Source organism: Electrophorus electricus, chromosome 20 (assembly GCF_041902795.1).
Source record: "Electrophorus electricus isolate QZ-2024a chromosome 20, ASM4190279v1, whole genome shotgun sequence".
Classification (NCBI taxonomy): domain Eukaryota; kingdom Metazoa; phylum Chordata; class Actinopteri; order Gymnotiformes; family Gymnotidae; genus Electrophorus; species Electrophorus electricus.
In genome coordinates this window covers 17,608,620-17,620,823 of record NC_137516.1, presented here as the reverse complement: position 1 = coordinate 17,620,823, position 12,204 = coordinate 17,608,620, and the positions used below count along the sequence as shown (strand labels likewise).

Genomic DNA, 12,204 nt, shown 5'->3' with positions numbered 1-12,204 from the left:
TTTCATTATTGTAAAAAGAATGCTGTTAATACACAGGACCTACCTTAAAGCAGTTACCTTCTCAAATATGAGCTGATATGTTCATTTAGAGTTTGAACTCTAACATAGATAAACTTCATGATATATTACACATAGTCAGGTTCTAGATCATATATAAAATGAACATGTAGATTAGTGAACAAATGTAAACAACCTTATGCTAAAACAAAAGCATACTTAATGAATTGGCTTACAGATTTTTAAATAGATGTCATTACGGAACTTTTTCAAACTACTGGTAGGCTTTTTTAGGGGCAAACAATGAACATTCAAAAATAGACTATAATAAATTTTCTAATTTTCTGGGGTATAAAATGTATATTGCTCTGCAAATATTATAATTGCTTGAGGACAATACAGTGTGTGATACATTTGGTAGTATATTTCTTTGGCTTTGGAATCAAAATGATCATGAAAGAAGTAAGTGTTTCACAGAGATTTGGTAACAGGCATGAAGATAGTCAAATTATTATTTTCTTTTTGACTAGGTTTATTGCTACAATACATAAACAAATAAATAGACAAAAAATCAAACAAAACTAATTTCTAGTGTAAAGTTTTTGTTGTATGGTTTAATAATGTGTGACTACTGGAGGTGTATTTAACAAGATCATCTTTGGCACTGGCACAAAGTTGACAGTTGAGATGAGTAAGTTACTATTCACTGTTGATTAGTTTGCAAGAACTTTGCATTATTTGTTGTATAATCCTTTTATAGAGAGACTAATATGCAATATTTCTTATTTTTTACAGACAGAATGTTAGATCTGAAGTTCTTGGAGGTTTTGTTGTAAATGTGTCCAGGTGTTTCAGTAGATGCAAAATTATGTAAATGTATTTAGAATTAGGAATATTCATATGTTCCTAAAGATTTATAAAGCTAGTCTAAACTTTAATAGATTACAAAGATCAGTCAATAATACGAATGATCTTTTAATTAATTGAGTTTAGTAGTAAATGTTTCATGCAACAGCATAACAGCACACTTTACTTGTCACACAAATGTCCATATATATATATATATATATATATATATATATATATATATATAGTAAAAAGCCATCTGGCTTCTAGCTTTTCATTTTCATAATAGCACTTCTCCCTCGTCACAAACTTGTCCACATAAAAATATTTTATTAACTATCATGTATTAAGCTTCAGTTGAGAGAATTTAGTCTGTCAACAAAATATTGTCTGGATACATAAATATGTCATATTTGGGTCCTTCTAAATTGTTTAAAATCAGTAAAGTATGTTTTTGACTATTCAACACGAGGTAGGAGTTATTGTTCAGAGACAGTACAGTGTGTGTATGAAAGTGCTGGAAACAAAATCTATTTTGCCTCTGGAACCAAAGTGATTGTGGAAACAAGTAAGAATGTTTGTTTCTTTCATGCTAGTAAATACTAGTAGTTTGGATATAATATTTTAATATAACAATTACAATTACAAAAATGCTAATTGACATATTTAAGAATAATATAGTATTATCTTACAAAATAATCTTTTGTTATGGTGATTGCAAGGAAAATTCTATAGGTGCTTTCTTAACTGTTTTGGATTCAGGTATACAAGACAGAAAAACATTGGCAAAATAATGTGTGAATTGATTTGTTGGCAGTAGGTTATTGCTTAGTGTCACTGTGTGAATACTGGAAGTGGAACCAACAAGAACTAACATTACGTTGGAAAGGTAGTTCTTGTAAATAGTTTACATTAAAATTGAAAAGAAAAGAACATTTTTCTATTAACATATAAATCTTACTTAAAAAGACAAATCAGTGCTAGTAGCAAGATTTCACTTCACATAAATTCAGACAAAGAGATATGAGTGTATCTGACATTGGCCCTAATCTTGACAATTCTTACAATTCTTCCATAATTTACAATTATGAGGTCATCTTGCTCTTTCTAAGCACGTCTATGTGTAAAACAAATCAAAACAAAAGACATTATAAGGAAAAAGCTTTACCCGAGGTATATCCTTATTTATTCAGAATATCTTTGAGATATGAAAACTTTACAACTGGGAGGTCAGGTTGCCCTGTGTAAGCAACACACCTGATTTTGTATGTCTGTCAAACTGTGTGTGACTGATTCAGGAGGAAGGAAATTGTTATTTGGAAAAGGAACAAAACTCACTATAATGTCAGGTAGTGATTAATTTTTAATTTTCAAAAAAGCACATTCATTTATTTACTTAAATGTTAAAATGTCCATGTTAATATTTTGAACATTGAAATTCTCATTGAATGAAAGTTCTTAGTATTCATAGGCCATAGTTCTGATCTAGAAAAACTCATCAGTAATGTGAACAATTTCTCATAATATTGTACTTGACCTGAAATGATTTGAAGGTTAGTTGCCAAAGTCTGAATCACTGTTTAACTAATATAAACAAGCTCCTCCTTGGTAAAGCAATACAAGTTGTAGTCATTGAAAGTAAGTAAAAGTATAATAATTATTTAAAAAAATTAGATATATAAATAGATTTTCAGTTATGTAAATTACTTATATACCTTTCTAAATTCAATATATTTTTTTAATCACAAATATAAAACAATTTCTGTACTTACTGAATTTCTGCATTAACTGTACAGTTGCTGTAAATGACTGATTAATTTGCTACTGGAATACTTCCCTGAGTAATTTGCAAAGCCCATACCATTGTGTGACTAATGCAAAGAAACTTATATTTGGGAAAGGAACAAAGCTCACAATTAGTGCAAGTAAGTAAAACTACTTTAATTGTGTACTGAGTCATTGTTCTTTAACTAATGTTACATAGGTACTAGTTCATGCATTTCATTTTTAAAAATTCAGATTCCTTTTTTTCAGATTCACCATGGCTTAAAATGATTTTACAGTTAACTTTTTAAAATGTTTTATGAGTAAAATATTTATGAGATATGGCAGCCTATAGTACTGCGTGTGGTTTTACATTTATTGCTTATGGTCTGTACAGTGTTTGACCATGACAGGAAACTGGGTGATCTATTTTGGCTTTGGAAATGAATTAATTGTTGACACAGGAAAGTGTTCCAAATGGATTAGAAAGTACATACTACATAGAGGGTCTCACATAAGTGTGAATGCTTGAAGGCTGGTAAATATTTAGATGTTTACGGCATTGAATGTTTGTGGACAAATATAATTTATTGGTGAAGTATGGAAAAGATTAGTAATTATCTTTATTTTGGATAGAATTCATATTTGAATTTACAGGCAAATGTTATACAATGTGCCTAATTGGTCTGTAAATTGTTTTTTTTTTCTTCTTCAAATATGCAATTTTCCATTTCTTTTCAGACTTTGGCACAGTAATTCCTAATACAGAGGTAGTAATAGATGATACTCATTTAGTTATGCAGCTATTTATCAGTGTTATAAATTTAGCAAAATTTTCAATGACATATATTACAAATAATAACTAAGTCTAACTATGTATTATGTAGCTTGAATGTGTGTATTACACATATGCTATAAAAGAGGGGATTTGGTTAAGTGACACAATAATGTCACCTTTGATAGAAGGTTTCTGTTGAATCATTACATACTGTGTGACTGAAGATGGTGGACGTAAAATCATTTTTGGCAAAGGCATAAAGTTGAAAGCCGAGTCAAGTAAGTTTGATTTACTATATTGTTGTGTATCTCACAGCTATATACACAGAATGGTCAAAATTTGATGTGAGATGTATTTTAATTATGGTGTGAGACAAAACAAAATCCCTAAATTCAAATATTATTTTAGTAACCATAATACAAACTGGCACATGAGACTGATAATTTGATTATTTATCCTGATTTGATCTATATGGTAAAATATATCTCATTAATCTAATTAGTTTAACTGAAATGTAAATTTAGCACATTTATTTCAGAGCATTGACAATGCACGACTAAATATCACAGGATTTGAAAGCCTAAAGCAATATTAGTTGAATGGCTATTAGAACACAGTACTCTAAACAAACCCAAACCCCAAAGACAGGTCACTGCCTGGATCTGTTATCGATTTCTTCGTGGTCTTTTGTGTAGCAGTCAGCATGTTTTTATGTGCCTCCGTAACTCTGTGTGACTGGTACTGGAGGACGTAAAGTCATATTTGGGAAAGGAACAGAGCTCACTGTGCTGGCAGGTAGTATGCTGGTCTTCTTTTGTCATTAAAGCAGTTCCTCCCCTATTTTAGGTACATTAGTGCTTTGAATGAATGTATGAAATCTGATATCATTTATTAATAGAAATTCCAATGCAGTAGAAATTCTAGAAAGACAAACTAAATAGGAAAATACAACAAAAATAAATATGCATTAATGAGCAATGAAGTAAATAGTAAAACAAAATACAAAACATTCAGCCAAACACAAACAAACCATTTAAAATAGTGCTAGAACACTTTCAGATATGTATGATGCACCTAAACCTTCCTCAATGGCACTAAACAATGTAAATATCAATATAAACAACAACAAGAATAAAATGGCAAATATAATGTAATAATAGTATAAAATTCTTACTAACTTCACTAAAGAGCTATTTAATAATTGAACAGGATGATAGCATTGTGTGTCATATTCAGAGAAGATTACATTTGGTAAAGGCACAAAGGCAATCGTTAACACAAGTAAGTTCAAAATAAAAAAAATCAAACACCTGAAACTCATGAAAAGCTATGATTTACATAGGTTTACATCACGTCTTGCAATGTACCTTGTTTACATGCTGTCTATTAAGATATATTTTTGTTCAAAAATTACCATTAAATGAATCAATTTATATTATAATGTAAATTTATCACAATTCATTATTATTTTAAAAGTTTGATTATCGTTGCTAAAGCCATTAATAATGTGTAATACAGAATGAAAGCTAATACCCTTTCATAAGTCAGTGTAGAATGACATTTTTCAGATTATTGGGTTTTAATGTTTACAGATTCCTAAAGAAAAGGTTGCTTACTTATAAAGATTCAATAGGAAGGAAATGCAAGGTATTTGTTGTATGTTTTCATTGTGTGTGAATGCTGGATCAGCATATAAGCTCATCTTTGGAACTGGAACAAAACTGACAGTAGAGACACGTAAGTTTAACAGCCAGTTTAGGAAAAAGTTGTTGCTTCGAAAAGTAAATGTGATTTATATTTTAACTAATACCTTAACAGTGATTAATAACACCTAAGAAATTATTTCAGGCATTACATTTGTAAGTTGCTGCTAGTAAATGACAATTACAATTCTGAAAACAAAATAAGTGTCTGTAGGACTAGTAGTTTGGAATATAATGTGCACAGCAGGGGGAGATAGAAAGTAATACTGAGGACAGGAACAAAACTCGCTGTCCATCACTAACCAATGACCATCACTAACCATCACTTAGTTTTAGTCTGGTTTTTGTTGTTTAGTATCATAATGTGTGACTGCTTCAGGATATGAAAATGTATTATTTGGAACAGGAACAAGACTGATAGTTGAAACAAGTAAGTTAATTTCCTTGTTATATTCTCTACAATGAAGAATAACTACAATTTTATTCACATTAGTAAAAAAAAAAATAAATAAATTAAATATATATATATATATATATATATATATATATATATATATATATATATATATATATATATATATGTATATATATTTTGCAACAGGTCATCAAAAGCTATTAGCATGAATGTAGAAATGTAGAAATGTACTTCAGTGTATATATTTTGTGATCTTAATTAGAAATAGGCAAAAAACCAAAACCAAAACAAAAACAAACAAACAAATAAAAGAAAAAGGTTACCCACAAAACTCAAATGTGGAATGGATCTCACTGTAATAGTTCTGTTCTAGTAGAATATCCTCTCACACCTGAGCAAAGTGCATTCTCAGAGGTTTTTATTATCACATTTTTTGTTGTGTGGATACTGGATTCAACAATATCGTTTTTGGAAAAGGCATATTATTAGTGATTGACATGAGTAAGTCATGACATTCCATCTTTATGCAAGATAATTTTACTGTCATGAAAAATCTGCTCATAATTATTCTTTAGGCAGAGCCTATAAGCAACATTTGGATTAGTAAAATTAGTTACAAATAATTTTAAAGGGAAACTTCTCCTTGAAAGTGAGTTTACAAACTTAACATAGGAGCAAGCATTGTGTTGATAAGTGAGAAAAGTAAATTCGCCATATTAAATCTCATTTAGCTTTATTTTGATCATTATTTACCAGATGGTGCTGTATAGATTTAAAAAGTTGCACTCAAACAGAAGATAACATAGATACATAACATGGATTTAATCTGTTTTGACAATCAGCTCAGTTCACATGCAGGTATAATCAGTATCAACAGTATCCCCAGTGCTTCTTTGGGGCATACAGGCAAAGCGTACATGTAATCATGGTCACTGTTTGAATGTTCTGAAACAGTTTTGCTCACCACAGTATCAAACAAAGCAATCGATAATACAGTTAAAACATCACCAAACATTAAGCAAAAGTGCAGGTAAGCATCAATTGAGAATCTTAATCCTTCAGAATTTCTTTAATTAAAAAGATATTCAATAGAATATTGGGCAGAGTATTCAAGTGAATTAGTTCTTATATAGAACAAAGGGTATTTGATGTGAAATATACTAGTGTGTGAATAGTGGATGGAAGATCTTGTTTGGAAGAGGGACAGCAGTACATATAGAGTCAAGTAAGTTGGACACATTGTATTAGAGGGATTAATAAAATAATATTGGAGCATTTGATTATAAGCATGAACAATTTTATTTGCCCCTAATACATTTCAAGGTTAGTGTAGTACTTTAGTGGTATTAATTCATCATGGGCCAATGTAACTAGATAGTTATAATGAAGCTATAATCTCATGGAGCATTAATTGCATAGTGGTTCGACATTTTGATAGCTGTTCTCATATTGTGACTACTGGAATTGAAGTTTCCAAACTTAACATGGGGATGAGCATTATGTTGATAATTGAGAAAAGTAAGTTTATCAAATTAAATGTCATTTAAATTTACTTAAAAAAATTACTGACCAGATTTTGCTCTATAGTAATTCTAAGAACAGAGAAGATAAGCATGAGAAGTCTGAAATTCTGAAAATATTTGTATTTATTTTTACAGATAAATTTGTTTCACTGTTTTTCATTTGGCAACAATTATGATTTATTAGTGCTGAGGTGAGTGAGGGTATCAGGCCAGACATGTTTGGGAAATATGGATATTTTCTATTAGGCAAATGAATTTAAGATAAACAGAATTGTTAGTGTTGTAGGGGACTAGTGTCTGTAAATTTTCAAATTATTTCTAGTACTGAAATATTTCAGAAACCCTAGCATGAGTTATTTTTGTGAAGATGTATATCTATGTGTGACTAACATGGGAGGGAAATTCATTTTGGCAAAAGGCACAAGTGTCAAAGTAATGTCAGGTAACTAGAAAAATCATTTCTATTTATATGTTTTTTATCTATAAAATTGACAAAAAAATTTACTCATACTTTTATTCATGCTTTATAAAAAGGATGCTATAAAATGATAACATTAGTAGTATTCCAACCTTGAATCATTAAGCCAAAGCAGGTCAAAGAGATTAGGTTAAAGTTGAAAGATAACACAGTGTGTGACTGGATATGGAAATTCAAAAATTATATTTGGACCGGGAACCAGTTTGGTTATTGACACTAGTAAGTAGCTAGATTGGTTGTTTTATTTTCTATTTGTTGTATGGGAATACTGTTCAGCCTTATTAATTTAAACATATGATAAGTATTACAACAAATCAACATTTGGGAAGGGATAGGGTTAAGTGTAAGTTCAGGTCACCTTAAATATTCTTTTTAAAGTTATGAAAACAATGTCATGCAATTTTCCAAAGAATACTAGATATACTCAAAACATGACATGATTCTTTGTATTGTAAGATAATGAGTATTGTCTGGTAAGAAAAACAGTTTTTGTTTCATTATCTCGTAATGTGTGACTACTGGAGGATATGGCAAAGTGATTTTTGCATACGGAACAAAGCTAATAGTTCTAACACGTAAGTTATTTTTTCACTTGGTGAATTTCACTTGGTGAAGTGTTAGATTCACAGGTTGTCCTCTACTGAATTCACAGGTTGTCATATACTGAATTTTCCTTTGTTTCCAGTCTCTTTAATGCTTATTTACAGTGTAGACTGGCAGAGATTTAAATCAATGACAAACAGCACTGAAGTCGACAGACCTAATTGTGTGTACGCATTTAACTAATTGTACATAAACAAGTAACTAATTTTGCATACATATGTAATTATGTCTTAAATAAGAGAAATAGTATCTCACATGTTTATAGCTCAAACTTCCCATAAATTTGATATGATGCTCAAAAACATGCAAATATATTCCCCGGGGTTTGTGCCATGTTATTTAGGATTGTGTGAATAGTGCGCAAACCAAGCTAATTTTTGAAAAAGTCAAAGAAGTGGAAATTGTCCTGAGTATGTCTGCATACTATATGACGTAATCATGACTAACAACTTGGATGTGATACACTACATAGAAAAGATGTTATAAATCTTATTATACTTGTTTATTTATTATATATGTATTTGTTGTTATGAAGGACCAATTGCATAAGGAATGTCTCAAAATTTAGTATTTTTGGTAAAATACATTTTGAATTACACATATATATCACATTTTAATTAGGCCATTTTGTAGTCAATTTTGAAGTTCAGTGAATTGTAAAATATGCACTCTTGAAGAACTAATCTTGTAAGGGAGCAAATCATAGTGTGACACAAGGGACTAATCTTATATTTGGTCAAGGCACTAAGCTGACTGTTAATCACAGTAAGTATATGTTATATATTATAATGACAATTTTTATTAATTGCATACTTCACATGCATACATTGATGAGATGTTATTATCAATAATATTGTAGCAGTACAGTGCAAAAAGTCTTTAAATGTCTTATGAGTTATTACAAACTTTATTCCAAAAGATTATTAGTACAAAGAGCATGTAGTATAAAATCTTTAGTGAAATATCTAAATATATAAAAATTAATTAAAAATTTGGTTGTACTATTGGTTAAGTTATAGGCATCGGGAGTCTTTTATGTTTAGAAGTTATTAGTGTGTGATGTATGGCGCTCAGAAGATCTACTTTGGAAGAGGAATAGAATTGTATATTGAGTCCAGTAAGAAATTCATTTTATTTCATAAACAGCTTTCATTTTCAAAAATAGCTTTATATTGTATAATGAATCTCTGGAATGGTGAGACAGTAATTTATTAATTTTTAATCCAGTTATACTGGATAATTACTTAGGGATGTTCCATGTGGAAAATATTTTGTAGGTCACACTCAATTAATATATATACAAAAGCATCATACATGCTAAACAAGTCATTAGAGCATTATATGGCAATGCAATGATGTTACACTTGTAATAGTCAAGACAAAGGAAATTCATAATAGGAAGAAATATTTTAAAGACATAAATGTTACCTGTAATAGATTATAAAACATATTGTCAGTAAAACATAAAAGGAAATGCAGAATCAGTTCCACTGAAAACATTTGATTAACCCTATCACAAATCATAACATTAACACTAAACCAGTATTACTAAAACAGGTTATAAGTAGTTGAATTCAAGTACCAACATTTTAATGGATATATATATATGAAGATAAAAGATCAAAGTGTTTGAATGAGTTACATATCCCTTTTCATTTATGACTTTTGTAGAAGACTATTTTAGAAATATTTATGAGTATCATGTTTAGGGCTTTTTTCTGCTGTGTTTATCATTGTGTGAATGATGCATCACGAAGGATTATCTTTGGCACAGCCATGAGACTCTTCATAGAAACCGGTAGACCCTATTGTTATTATTTAAAGAACAGAATGATACAGTTCAATTGTGTTAAATTGTAAATAGAATGAAAAACATTTCTTTGCTGAAATAATAAGAACATTAATATTCTCAGCTGATTATCTTGAGTGATCAAATATCATGTAACACTTCTAGAGGTGTTTGTAAAGATTGATAAAATCTTGGTAATTTTTACATTTTCAGGTCATGAAAATTCAGGAAACCTTTATGAAAGGCATTCAAAGCCAATGTTTATTAATACTTGTTTATTTATACTAGTTTAATGTGTGTTTTGACAAGTTCCCAAACACAATCAATTAGAAATATGATTTTCTAAAATAATGATTCAAGCAGAAGTAAAACACCATAATATAAAAACCTGAGTAGGAGTCAAATTAATTAAGGAGTCAGAAGGCTTTGCAAAGTGTTTTAAATCTTAGTGTCACTTATTTATATAAACTGTATTTAATAGCAGATGGATAAATTTTGTGCAATTTGGTAAAAGCCAAAAGTATTTTTCTTTCATCAGAAATATACTTGAGTAAATTACAGCACTTGAGATCAGTTATTGTTAAAAAATATGGCACTGTGTGACTCAGACAGGAAACAAAATTTTATTTGGATCTGGAACTTCATTAATTATTGAATCACGTAAGTTTATATTTGTTTCACCAGTGAAGTAAATGTAGTGATTACACTAGATAGCTTTAATTTATGGTTAACTAGAGAGTAAAATTGCAATTACTACTATTACTGCTAGTATTACTACTACTACTACTTCTACTAATGAGAATTATTAATATTTATGTTTATCTAGTTCCTGTTAATGATTATGGCTGAGGCTCAGCTATGTAGATTGGGACTTCTGGGGCACTGTGTTTGGATTCCGTACAACGTTCTAAGACAAAATGCAGATCCAAACTCAACAATAGCTCTAACCATTTGTAACTTTCATGAGTTGGCTTGTGCAAAAACTTATAATAATGTTGTTACACTTCTAGAGTTTTGGGGTATGTGTTCAAATATTCAAGATATAGACACTCATGTAAGCTTCTTACCATACCATAGTTCATTATTGATACAAATGAGAAGAATCAGTATTGTAGAATATTGTACTCCAGCACTTTAAGAGTTTTTGCTCAGATGTTCATCTGTGTGTGAATGATGCAAGGAAGATCATCTTTGGAGCAGGGATGAAACTCTCTGTAGAAGCAAGTAGGCCAACTCTTATTATTCTAGCCATCAAATGTAAATGTGAAAACCTTGTTTTACATCATTGTTTTTGCAATTCATTAAGCTTACTTACATTCTGACCCCTGTCTTGGCTAGTTAACCTTATTATTATTATAGAAACACTTACATTTAGGAAAGCAAAACACCATAAAACATATCATAATAATATGATGTCCTCTATGAAATATCCCTTTTTATTATTGGAAATATGGTTTATTGAATATTCTGATAACATTGTGTGACTAGCTCATTCAAGATCATATTTAGTAAAGGTTAATATTAACCCAAGTAAGTTCAGTGTCTCATTTCCTAAAGGTTTTTCGCTATGTAGCATAATAGTGTGTGACATCCACAACTGTAGGAAAGCTTATCCTGGGAACAGGAATTAAGTTAATAATCAAAAAACGTGAGTTCACAATTCAGTTGATATAAGTTATTTGTGCTATGTGGTAAATGGATGTTCTAAAAGTACTAATGAAATTGAGTTAGTCAAATTTCCATTTTTATAGAGTATAATTTTAAGCCTTCTTTAAAACTAAATACTATGTATGACAGATGTCACTTGAAATATGTTTTCAACATCTTACACCATATATAATCTATATTCCACCATACAGATTCAGAACTTTTAATGAAAATTATATCCTTAACAATAGCTGAACTTACATGGCATGGTTTCTTTATTTGTAAAGTTCTAAAACAAGTACATTGTACATGTTTAAACCCTCATTTAAAGTAATTCACTTTAAAATATTTTTATTTATATACATTTTTTAAGTGACTTAAGAGGCTAGGAACAAAACATGAAGTACATTCTTTCTAAATTGAATCCGAATTTATACTTAAGTACAAAGATTCTTGAAATTGGATTGTTCTAACCGATAGATTGTGGTGTTCATTTTGTGTTCTTACATATTATCCAGCTATCTTAAATCTTAGCTCGGTGAAATGGAAGCATTACAGTGTCATTGCTGTTTATTTGATATTTATAAATATAAAGTATTTCTAATATTTGTGATATTTATAAATGTGCTCAATCCTTATCACATTAGTCACAAATCTGTGC

The 12,204-nt window shown here is 29.7% G+C and overlaps 1 protein-coding gene across 23 annotated transcripts in view; it reads left to right on the top strand.

The window, feature by feature from the left end:
- LOC145652601 (M1-specific T cell receptor alpha chain-like) overlaps positions 1-12,204 on the top strand; it is a 54,085-nt gene that overhangs the window by 26,546 nt on the left and 15,335 nt on the right. The window contains exon 1 of one of the 23 annotated variants that reach the window (XM_081703475.1): positions 670-688. The exons of 15 other annotated variants lie outside the window; for them this stretch is intronic. In XM_081703475.1, the coding sequence (XP_081559601.1) occupies positions 685-688 (4 nt within the window). In that variant the 5' untranslated portion in view covers positions 670-684. Of the gene's footprint in view, positions 1-669; positions 689-2,170; positions 2,193-5,010; positions 5,123-5,985; positions 6,005-7,401; positions 7,469-9,151; positions 9,225-9,868; positions 9,906-11,083; positions 11,121-12,204 lie in introns of those variants that run through there. 7 more of the 23 variants (XM_081703458.1, XM_081703454.1, XM_081703476.1 and 4 more) reach the window with 7 other exon arrangements.